The 12,558-nt window shown below is 45.5% G+C and overlaps 1 protein-coding gene across 1 annotated transcript in view; it reads right to left on the bottom strand.

Moving 5' to 3' along the window:
* The window catches only part of TEX11 (testis expressed 11), a 107,037-nt gene that overhangs the window by 28,801 nt on the left and 65,678 nt on the right, over positions 1–12,558 (bottom strand). The window contains exons 19-21 of the mRNA XM_065411101.1: positions 12,291–12,331; positions 7,089–7,175; positions 5,064–5,134 (exon numbers count right to left, since the gene is read on the bottom strand). Of these exons, the coding sequence (XP_065267173.1) occupies positions 5,064–5,134; positions 7,089–7,175; positions 12,291–12,331 (199 nt within the window). The remainder of the gene's footprint in view (positions 1–5,063; positions 5,135–7,088; positions 7,176–12,290; positions 12,332–12,558) is intronic.

Here is a 12,558-nt window from a genome sequence, read left to right as displayed (position 1 = left end):
ACAATGCTTGAAGAAGGTATGAATGTAAGACCATATAGTAGCCTTACAAAATGCTCAGAACAGGGACATTCTTGTGTAATGCCATAGAAGTAGATAGAGATCTTGTGGAACAGGCCAACACTCTAGAAGGAAGCTGTATATCTGAAGATTTATAGCACAATATGATACAGTCAGAGATCCACCTAGAGAGTCTCTGGGTGGAAATCACCAAACCTTTGGATCTATCTGCAATAGCCACAAACAGTCTGGGTGATTTCCTAAGTGATTTAGTTTTGTCTACATAAAAGGCTACCACCCTCCTAACGTTCAAAGTGTGCAAAACTGCCTCCTCTCTCAACTGATGAGGCTTGGGGAAAAAACAGAAGGTGGATAACCTGGTTGATGCAAAACTTATATGACACGTTGGGTAAAAATATAGGGTGTGGCCATAATGAAACTTTGTCCTAGTAAAATACTATAAAATGGAGAATCTGACATAGAAACCCTATTTCTCCCACCCTACAAGCGGAGGTGAAAACAACCAAAAATGCTATCTTCTGAGATAAACTAATGAGGAAAGATGTAGCCATTGGCTCAAAGGGAGGCCTCATATGGCATTTAAGTACTAAATTCAAATCCCAGATAGGTGTGGGTTCCTTATCTTGGCGAAAAACGTTCCCCAATCCTCTCAGAAACCTTCCATTTGTAGGATGGGTAAAGAATGAGAATCCCTCAGCAACTGAATGAAAAGCTGTTATAGTCAAGTGGACCTGGATAGAGTTCATAGATAATTCCATCTTTTTAGCTGTAGGAGGTAATCAAGGACTGATTGAGAGAGAAGAATAAACCGAAGGAACACCTCTCTGGACACACCACAGGCTGAATCTTTTCCACTTGGGGAGATAAGTGTACTTTGTGGACTCTTTCCCACGGTTCAATTATACCTGTTTACCTCCTTGGAGCAAGTTGATTCTAGTCCCATGAACCATCAAGGAGTCAAGCTTTGAGGTGAAGTATCTTTGGGTGGGGATGAAAAGTACAGCCGATGCCCTTGGAAAGATGAGGAATGGATGGGAGGCTGATCACCTGACAATCACCTAGGTGAATCAGGTAAGGATACCATCTCTGTCTTGGCCATGTTGGGACTATTAATATAATTCTGACTTTGTTGTGTTTGATCTTGCTGATCACTTTCAGAATAAATGGTATTGGAGGACAAGCATATAGAAGGTTTCTTGTCCAAGGCATCTCCCAAAGAGAGAGTACCCAAGTTCCCCCTTGAGAAAAATGTTTGCATTTCTTATTGGTCACCATGACAAAGAGGTCTATTTCTGGGGGGGGAACACAAGTCTGAAAAATTTGACTGAGAATTTGAGGATTCAACACACATTTGTAGTCCTGGGAGAAATCCAAGGTCATCTGCTAAGCTGTTCTGTATCCCCAGAAGGTAAATTGCCAAAATAAGGATGGAAATGGCCATGCATCAATTGCAGAACTTTACCACTTTGGCACAAAGGGAAGGGGACCTGGCTCCTCCATATCTGTTGATATAGAACATGCCAACTATGTTGTCTGTCAGAATCTTTATAGACTTGTTCCTGATTACAGGCAGGAAACCGATGTCAGAGGTAAGCTGTGACCACCTCCAGCACCACTGAGAATGTTTTTGGGGCAGACAAAAGGCTGAATGGGAGCATTCAATACTAAAAGTGATCCTGGCCTACTGAAAAGTACAGGAATTGTTTGTGAGACACGTGAATTGCAATATGAAAATAGGCATCCTATAGATTGAGGGTCATAAACCATTTTCCTGGTTCTAATGACAGAATTATAGCTGTGACAGATAACATCCTGAATTTTTGAGACCTGACAAAGTTGTTTAGGACTCTTAGGGCTAGTCTACACTAACAATGCTAAAGTGCTGCCGCAGCAGCGCTTTAACGTGGTTTGTGTAGTCGCAGCAGAGCGCTGGGAGAGAGCTCTCCCAGTGCTCTAAAAAAATTTTAAAAACACCTCTACGAGAGGCGTAGCTACCACCACTAGTGCACTGTCTATACTGGCGCTTTACAGCGCTGAAACTTGCTGTGCTCAGGGGGGTGTTTTTTCACACCCCGAGCGAGAAAGTTGCAGCACTGTAAAGGGCCAGTGTAGACTGATTTTAGATCTAAAATCAGTCTCTGTCCTCAGTTCTTTTTCAAGAAGTGGTTAGAAAGTGGTTAAAATAAAACCCCTTCCCTCTGTGCTGAACAGGAACTGGTTCTACAGCACCCATTTGTAGAAGTGAGTAGACTTCTTGCTTTAACAGGTGTTCATGAGAGGGCTCCCGGAAGAGGGACAGGGAAGGGGACTGAGTATAGGGGAAGGAGGTAAAATGGATAGGGTACCTAATCTTATAACCTCCAGCACCCATTTATCTAATGTGATTCTCTCCTATGCAGAAAGAAAGTGGAGAGATGGTTTCCAAAAGGTGAAAGATGGGTAAAATGGTGTATATGCATCTCAGTGTTGTGGGATAGTTTCAGGCCCTTGACCAGGCCATCAAAAGTGGTGCTTAAGTGATGATGATGGTTCAGTAGCAGGCATACAGGGAGCAAGTGGTTCCTTTCTCTGGTGATGAATTTGGCATAATTTGAGTGATTGTATTTAGCCATAAAAACTTAATAGTTCACGATCCTAAATTGAAGAGTCCTGGATGTGTATGTCTTTCTGCCAAATAGATTGAGGCATTTTTGATCCTTATCATATGGTGTGGCCTTTGCATGATGTTGTCTGGCACATTTGTTCATTGCTGCACAACCAGGGAGTTCAGTGTTGGATGGATGAACAGAAATTCAGAGTCTTTAGCTGGGACATATTTCTTATTGTCCCATTTACACATCAGCAGAATTGTTGCAGGGGTCCACCAGATGGATCCATCAGAGCCTCATTAATGGGCAGGGCAACTTGGGTAGCGGCAGTCCACTGGAGGATGTCCAGGAACTTACGTTGTGACTCCATGACCTCTTCCAAGGGAATATGGAGGGAATCCGCAATACGCTTCATTAACTATTGGAAATGTGTGAAGTCATCAGTCACAGTCAGTAGGGGAAGCATAGCCACTTCATCAGGGGAAGATGAAGAAATATTTGTTTGGGGAGTAACCTCTTTCTCGATCCTAGCCGTCTGCTAAAAGATTCTTGTGCCTGAGGTAATGAAGAAGGCAAAGCTGGAGTAGGGGAGCATGTCACTCTGTATTCCCCATGAGAGAGACCAGGGGCATGGGATAATTGCTGAGGATATTTCGCCCAAGTATCCCAATATGACCACTGGAGAGGTCCGAAGGCATTGGTGATGGCATCAACTGGTGCTTGAACCAGGTCGGGGGAACATGGGCCTGTCTTTGGTGCAACTCCCCCATCTTCTCAAAAGTGTCAGGATAGAAATCCCTTGTCTGAAGTGTCAGAGGAATCCTGGATCAAAATATTTGAATTGGAGGAATATTCCTCCTCTTCAAGAAGGGGAGTTCCAGCATACTCTGAAAATGAGAATCAAGTGGTACCGGAGAAATGTCCCACATTGGTGACTGTGCTTGTCTCGGTACCAATAATCTCTTAGTACTCAGTACCAACTAACAAGGGAAACTCCAGCTCCTCCAAAACAAATAGATTCCGCAATAATCCAAACTCCTGAGGTACTGGGTGGGTTTGGAGTGCGAGGACCTGTTCTGTTGTCGGTATCCAGGGTATATGCTGCTCTGGCAAGTCCACTCCAGTCAAAGTGGACAGTACCAATGAGAATGCCTTGGGGGGTGCCAAGACCATATGAGAGGCATGGTGTCTTCACGGTATCTCAGTGATCAACTTAGATGTAGATAGTACTGAAGGAGTAGTGGGTACCGTTATCTTAGAGGTGGAATGATTTGATAAGGCAGTGTCCTGTTTGTGTGGCACCAAAGGTTTTAGTTACCAAGGCATGCTTGCTGCCCTTTTTCTCTGGTGAGCCTGGAACCGCAGGCACAGGATCCATACCTAGAGTATCTGGAGCCACAGCCACATCCAGGGTGGGGCATGAGGTCTCCGCAGCAGCCTTGCTCTGCGGGGACCAAGGTCTTTTTTGAGTTTGACTTTTTCTGTGGAGAATGACTATTTTCTATGGGTCTTCTCCATGGATTTATCTTGCGTACACCCAGATGAACATGGCACTATCTTAATTCAGCAACTAATGTCTGGAGGGCTCTCCAAGCCTGGATCTGAGGCTGGTTGGCGGGAATGCTATATCATTAGGAGTCTCACTTTTAGCTCCTGATTTTTTCTTGCCCTGCCCTATAAAAAGCAGTGCAGGTGGATTACTTTTGGAGGATCTGAGACTCTCCCACGCAGCAGATACAACAGGAATGCCCGTCGCTGACAAGGATGGCCTCTTGGCAAGAAATGCCCCACTTGATGCCTGGAGAGTCTAGCATATCCCAGGACAACAGTATGTAACAGGGGAACGTCTCCCTCCCAAAAGGGGAAAGGGATCAAGAGAAAGTCCCCCTAAACTCATAAATAAAAAATAAATGAAATAACTAAAGAAAAAAGCAATAAGCTAAAGAAGGGCAACTAGGCTAAGAGACTTCGAAAGTCAGGCACACTAGTGCTCCATCTCAGGCAGAAACGGTTGAGAAGAAACTGAGGGTGGTTCACCCATGCAACCCTATATAGCCTCAGAATGGGGCACAATAAAGCATAGGGTGTGTGCATGGCCGAAAAGGCACCACCACCAAAAACCTCCGATTAAAGGTGCAAGGGGTGGGAGTATACCTGAAGTGGAGCACCCATAGGGACACTACTTGAAAAACTGATTATTAAAAGTGTATTTACTGAGGTATAATGAGTACATAATTGATAAGTATATGAATATGCTACTGAATGGATGATGGTTGAACCTTAATAATTAGGTTCTTAGTAATTAATCAGGTGCAGTACACTGGATAATACATATTAATTAAACCAGAGGATTATTTACAACATCAGAGGTCTAACAACTTTGTTTGGAGCTTGTAACAAAACCAGCTGCACGACATCATCTATCACATCACAGACAATACTAAGCAGAGCACATACCTTGAACGACAGTATAAAGAAATCCCTCATTGTTCCTGGGCAGTTCTCGAACTGTACAGCCAAGTTCCAAGCTCATAAAATCAATAAGACAGGAGACTAGAATAAAAACCTTCAGCCTGGTATAGTCTGTGCCCATAAAATCTCCAGTGACAGGCATTTCAGGACCAGTATTAAATTTTAAACATGGGGCTTGTGACGTTGCACTCCATATGCTTTATGAATGTGAATATGATGTAACTGGAATATTCTTTATGCAAAAGGTCTCTTGTAAGGTAACATTATCATTACAAAGGTTATAACCTACTGAATATATTCATCCTATTTGTATGAATGTATCATTCTTGTATCTGAAACTAGAAATATTAAGTATTACTCTGAGGTTGTATTGTAATTATGCAAAGTGTGGGCCATTAATGGTGGCTTAGGATCTTGATGGCTTACAGTGACATGTGACCATGTCACATGATACTGGAATCCATTTTAAACCTGGTGTTTTTCCATTTAGAAGGAAGGGTGGGTACCCAGAGAGACAAAAGATTCCCACCTTGGGCCAAAGCTATAAAAGGGTGTGGAACAGAACAAACGGGGCTGCCAGACATGAGAAATCCCCTAGTTACCACCTGAGCTGGAACTAATAAGGACTGTACAAGTGGAAAAGATTGGGCCCAGACTAGGAAGGAGTCTAGTCTTTTGTTTATTAGTGAACCCAGAGTAAGTGATTAATACCTGGGGGAGCAAACAGCTGTGTATCTCTCTCTATCAGTGTTATAGAGGGTGGACAATTTATGTGTTTACCCTGCATAAGCTTTATACAGAGTAAAACAGATTTATTTGGGGTTTGGATCCCATTGGGAACTGGGTGTCTGGGTGCTGGAGATAGGTGACCAGCTGAGCAGTTTTTGGTTAAAGTCTGCAGCTTTGGGGGCGTGGACCAGTCATGGGTCTGTGTTGCAGCAGGCTAGCGTACCTGGCTCAACAAGGCAGGGTTCTGGAGTCCCAAGCTGGCAGGGAAAACGAGCTCAGAAGTAACTTCAGCACATCAGGTGACAGTCCCAAGGGGGTCTCTGTGACCGAAACCATCACAGGGCTCATTTAACAACAGCAGGAAATACTGTCAGTAGCTGCTATTAATATAGATTATTCATGATTTCAAATCCGTTATCTCAATAACTAATCTTTCTGCCATTAAATCCATTCACACCAAGTTGAATGAAGAAAAGCCAGATTCTGATCTAAATTACTCTAGTATGAAACCAGAATAATTCCTTTAACTTTAATGGATTTACTCCAGATTTACACAGAATCTAGCTGAAAGTATCCAATACCATCCCCAGACCCATAAAAGGCAATCATTTCAGACTGCTCTGCATATAGTTTCTATCCTGACTGGTACATTCAGAAGAGAATTAGGCATACCACTCCCATAAAGATTTATCAGTGATCTAGCCCTCTCGATAGTTGTGTCATTCCCATCACTGAAGAATCTGAGTATCTAATTGGCCCAATCAGGTGTTGATTTGCAGGTTCTGACCTGCATGTTACCCTCTTCCCTGGGTCATGCCTTCCCTAAATCAGAACTTAGACCTTGTCTACACTATGGGGGGAGATCGATCTAAGTTACGCAACTTCAGCTGCATGAATAACGTAGCTGAAGTCGATGTACTTAGCTCTACTTACTGCAGGGTCCACACTACGTGATGTCGATGGGAGATGCTCTCCCATCAACTCCCCTGGCGCTTCTCGTTCAGGTGGAGTACAGGACTGTATGGGAGAGCGATCTGCGGTCAATTTAGTGGGTCTTCAATAGACCCGCTAAATCGACCGCCAACGGATCGATTGTCATATGTCGATCCCCCAGTAAGTGTAGACAAGCCCTAAGTTTCCATAAGAAATTTATTCTGCGAGTCAAAACTTTGCTGCAGGAAGATTCAGAGATCACCAAGTGTTAGTTCTTCACACACAGATTTTTATTCCCAACCCTTTACCTTTTCCTCCCTCTGTTTACACGCTGGCAGTGCTACTCACCTATTTTTCTAAACCAGTGAGCCTCATGGGTCCTCATATCCAGTGTCATACTCCCTTCCGTAAAAAACTCAGCAAGTCTCTGATGTGCTGCAGAAACATGTCATTTGACAGATAGGAAATGTTTCCTGAGCAGAACAACTGCATTTCCTATGCCCAATATTAACTACAACACACAGTATGGGGCTTCAGAAATCTGAGTAATTCAGCATGTGGGGTACCGCTCACAGGTTTGATCTAATATATTTAGAGAGAGCTCACAGAAGAACATTAGAATGTGCCCAAACTAGCATTTCCAGCTAGATATGCAGGACTGTCACAAGGGACATACAAACAAAATGAGTCATGCCCCTTCACCAAGAAATTCATTGACATTGGGGCCCAACTGGGGGTCTGTGGGGTTTGGCTTAATCTGATGGGAGGAGTTTGGGGCAAGAAAATTAATCCCCTCAGCCCCTTGAAATACTATTCTTAGGGTCCCACTCGAGTCCAATGGAGGAAACTTCTTCTTCAGTGGAGGATAGAATTAAAATTCAAATTGATCTGGACAAACTGGAGAAATGGTCTGAAAAAAACAGGATGAAATTCAACACGGACAAATGCAAAGTACTCCACTTAGAAAGGAACGATCAGTTGCACACATACAAAATGGGATATGACTGCCTAGAAAGGAGAACAACAGAAAGGAATCTGGGAGTCATAGTGGATCAAAAGCTAAATATGAGTCAGTGTAACACTGTTGCAAAAAAAGCAAACATCACTCTGGGATGTATTAGCAGGAGTGTTATAAGCAAGACACAAGAAGTAATTCTTCTGCTCTACCCTGTGCTGATTAGGCCTCAACTGGAGTATTGTGTCCATCTCCGTGCGCCACATTTCAGGAAAGATGTAGACAAATTGGAGAAAGTCCAGAGAAGGTAACAAAAATGATTAAAGGTCTAGAAAACATGACCTGTGAGGGAAGATTGAAAGAACTGAGTTTGTTTAGTCTGGAAAAGAGAAGACTGAGGGAAAACATGATAACAGTTTTCCAGTACATAAAAGGTTGTTATAAGGAGGAAGGAGAAAAAATATTCTCCTTAGCCTCTGAGGATAGGACAAGAAGCAAGGGGCTTAAATTGCAGCAAGGACAATTTAGGTTGGACATTAGGAAAAACTTGCTGTCAGCGTGGTTAAGCACTGAAATAAATTGCCTAGGGAGGTTGTGGAATCTCCATCATTGGAGATTTTTAAGAGCAGGCTAGACAAACATCTGTCAGGGATGGTCTAGATAATACTTCATCCCACCATGAATGCAGAGGACTGGACTAGATGACCTCTCAAGGTCCCTTCCAGTCCTATGATTCTATTACATGAGCTCTCCACTCTCCCTGACATCGTCATGATGACTATAGCAGCTACAGGACTAAATGTACATTTTCTATGGGGCTTCCAAGACAGGAAGAGAGGAGAGAAAATAGCTAGTGAAAACAGAGGTTACTTCCTGTAACTAGAAATTCTTCGAGATGTGTGGTCCCTGTAATTGACACATAGGATATGCATGCACACCATGGGCGGTGGGCAGGGGAGGCTGTGCCTCCCCAAACAGCCAGGCGTGGCCCCACCCACACTCCACCTCCAGGGTCCCGCTTTGGCGGTGCTGCTGAACTCCAGGGGCTCGGGCATGCTGCTCCCTTCCCGGGACTGCGGTGGTGCCACGCGCTCTCCCTCCCAGCGTGCCAGGCCTGGGGGGGCTGCAGTGCTGCTGCCGTGTGCTCTCTCTCTCTCTCTCTCTCTCCTGGCACTCCAGGGCTCGGGGGGCTGCGGCGCCACCGCAAGCTCTCCCTTCCGGCACTCTGGGGCTGGGGAGGCTGCAGTGATGCCGCCTCACACTCTCCCTCTCAGGGCTCTGTGGCTGGGGGGGCTGCAGGCACTAGCCAGCCTGGGGTGGGGGCCGGCAGCTGCAGGGGGCGGGCTCTGAGTTCCAGGGGCATGGAAGGGGCAGGGCTGGGGGCTAGCCTTCCCCAGCCAGCTGTTCACGTGCCGCCCACGATGCACACCATGCACCCGAGCTCAGAGATTTTAACAAGCATTGTCCATTGGCCTGCATATGCACAAAAGATCATCTCGTGCTCCTGAGCGAGGGTACAAAAGGCAGTGAGGGTCAATGCCCCCACAGTTCCTCTTCTTACCACGAATCCAATCCAGAGCTGAAGTAGAAGGAACAGAGGGCAGGTAGTGTAATAGATATAGACCACACATCTCAAAGAACTTTCAGTTACAGTAAGTAACCTTCATTCTGTCTTCAAGTGCTGGTCCCTATGTGTATTCCAAGCGTGGGTGATTGACAAGCAGTACTCAGATTGGAGGTGTGTGCAAGGAAGCCAGAAACAAAGATGTGTGCAGCCCCGGAGCACCCACAGAATCGGCGCCTATGGAGAAACCCCATCTGGCTCACTGTCCCATCCATCATTTGACATCGGAGGGGCAAGGCATGATTGTGAGGAAATGCCCCTTGGTCGGCCATGGCTCAGTTCCATGATCTTGGTACTGAGTGGTGGAGAGTAAGGAGCTTCCAACGTAGCCAGGTCACCAGCCTGATGGAATTCTACCTGTACCAAGTGTCCTGGCGTCGGTGGTGGTGCCAGGGGAGATGGGGACCTTGCCCATACCAATCTCTCCAGTGCCGCATGGGCCAATGCTGCTGGCAGTACTGACAGCTCGCATATTCGGTGCCTGTCCCCAAACGGTCCATGGGCCTATCAACGGTACTGGACATTGACAGTCGCCGTGAGATGTGGGTGCAAGGTGATCTCCGTGTCGGCGGTGCCAAGGATACTGAGCAAGGTGGTGATCGCTTTCAGGTATCCCTGGGCTCGCTGAGTGGTCTTCCCGTCCACTGGAGGGCTGGGGTCGGAGAGCCGCTACTATAAAAATGATTTTCTGGCAGAGCTCTCTGTCCTTGTGGGATCTCGGTTGGAGCTGCTTGCAGAGGGAACACTTTTGTTGGATGTGCCCGCTCTGAGACAGAAAATGCACGAGGAGTGCTTGTCCACAACTGGGATTGCTTCTCTGGAAGTGCGACAATTCTTGAAGCCCAGAGAGCCAGGCATATCCTTATCCAGGGGGGTCGCCCAAAACTGGGGGTCGACACAAGAATAAAGCCTTTTCTTTCTTCTTTTGTTGATTTTTTTTTTTAAAGGCACCGCCAAATAAAAGTGAAATGAAGGCTAAAGGATTTCTAAAATCTAAAGATTAACAACTGAAAAGAAGAGTTAATGATCCGCTAACAGGCAGCTAAAGGCTCCATCTCTAGTCGGGGTGGTTGAGAACTAACTGAGGACAGTTAGCCCGCACGCGTTGGTTAGCCTCGTGGTGCAGCACTAGAAGAGACAGCACATTTGCGGGCCCAACAGACATTGGCCTTGGCTACACTTCAGAATTCACAGCGCTGCCACGGCAGCGCTGTGAAGCGCGAGTGTAGTCGCGCCGCCAGCGCTGCGAGAGCTCTCTCGCAGCGCTGCAAGTACTCCACCTCTCCGAGGGGAATAGCTTGCAGCGCTGCAGGCGCTGATTACACTGGCGCTTTACAGCGCTGCACTCACTGCGCTGGGGGGGGCGTTTTCACACCCCCGAGCGCAGCAAGTTGCAGCGCTGTACAGCGCCAGTGTAGCCAAGGCCATTGCTACCGAAGTTCTCTGATCAGCAGCGCAGGGATGCAGACACAACTACAGTGGAGCACCCCATAGGGACACTGCTCAAAGAAGAAGAAGAGGGATTTTTTGGGAGGGAGGTGAGGGGTAAACTGAAGTGAGTGTCAGTATTGTAATTAGCCCCTCATTTCTCTTATCAACTTTATATTATTTTCTGCAGTTTCTAAGTTTCAGAGGAAGAACAGAAGACACTTTAATATAAACAATCCTCTTCTTGTAAATAGCTAGGACAATGAAGAGCCCAGCACTTGGCCTTTAACTACCACATTTATAAATTCGCACTGGAAACTCATAACAACAAAACAACTCTTTTCTTTTGTCATAGCTCCTGCCTGCCTAATAAAGATGCTGTTCTGAGCCCTATCCATGCAGACAGAGTAGAGAACTGCCACTTCGGGCCATCCCAGACTGAAGCCCCTAGACCTGCTAGTGTGGATGGTACCTGATTGTTTTGACTGCATTTGTGATCATAAGTAGGGTTTCCCCTTCCCAAGGGGAAACTGTAGGAAGAGGGAGCCTTTTGTCTGAGGGAAGCAGCTAACACTGTTACAGGCCCTACTAGGAATGAAGCTTTTCCAGCTCTAGTCTGCAGGCTTTCCAGAGCAGAAACACACAGCATTAACTGTACCATCAACATGTTCATAGATGTACAACCACAGAAAATGGATGGGGGCTAATTTAGCTACAACTAATCAGGAGAGAGATCTTGGAGTCATCGTGGATAGTTATCTGAAGATGTCCACGCAGTGTGCAGCGGCAGTCAAAAAAGCAAACAGGATGTTAGGAATCATTAAAAAGGGGATAGAAAATAAGACGGAGAGTATCTTATTGCCCTTGTATAAATCCATGGTACGCCCACATCTTGAATACTGCGTACAGATGTGGTCTCCTCATCTCAAAAAAGATATACTGGCATTAGAAAAGGTTCAGAGAAGGGCAACTAAAATGATTAGGGGTTTGGAACGGGTCCCATATGAGGAGAGATTAAAGAGGCTAGGACTTTTCAGCTTGGAAAAGAGGAGACTAAGGGGGGATATGATAGAGGTATATAAAATCATGAGTGATGTGGAGAAAGTGAATAAGGAAAAGTTATTTACTTGTTTCCATAATACAAGAACTAGGGGCCACCAAATGAAATTAATGGGCAGCAGGTTTAAAACTAATAAAAGGAAGTTCTTCACACAGCGCACAGTCAACTTGTGGAACTCCTTGCCTGAAGAGGTTGTGAAGGCTAGGACTATAACAGCGTTTAAAAGAGAACTGGATAAATTCATGGAGGTTAAGTCCGTTAATGGATATTAGCCAGGATGGGTAAGGAAGGGTGTCCCTAGCCTCTGTTTGTCAGAGGGTGGAGATGGATGGCAGGAGTGAGATCACTTGATCATTGCCTGTTGGGTTCACTCCCTCTCGGGCACCTGGCATTGGCCACCATCGGTAGACAGGATACTGGGCTAGATGGACCTTTGGTCTGACACAATACAGCCATTCTTATGTTCTTATGTAAACTACGTACCTGAGGTCAAGTAAGTCACAAGTGTGTCCATATCTTTAGTCCTAGAGTAGAAGAAAAATCCAGTTTTACAGAACACTTTATTATTTTATATGGTATGACAGAATACAATAACTCTAATTACAGATACAGTACTCCTGCTTTTGTCAAAAGCATATAGACCCAAAACCCATAGTGTTGTAAGACCTGGAGTAGCAGTGTTGCAGGCCCGTAGTAAGAGTGTTATGACCTGTAGATTTGTAGGCCCAAAGGAGGAGTGTTGTACGAGATT

The sequence above is a fragment of the Emys orbicularis genome, chromosome 9 (assembly GCF_028017835.1).
Source record: "Emys orbicularis isolate rEmyOrb1 chromosome 9, rEmyOrb1.hap1, whole genome shotgun sequence".
Classification (NCBI taxonomy): domain Eukaryota; kingdom Metazoa; phylum Chordata; order Testudines; family Emydidae; genus Emys; species Emys orbicularis.
Note: the sequence above shows the minus strand (reverse complement) of the source record. Positions and strands in the feature narration are given on the sequence as shown.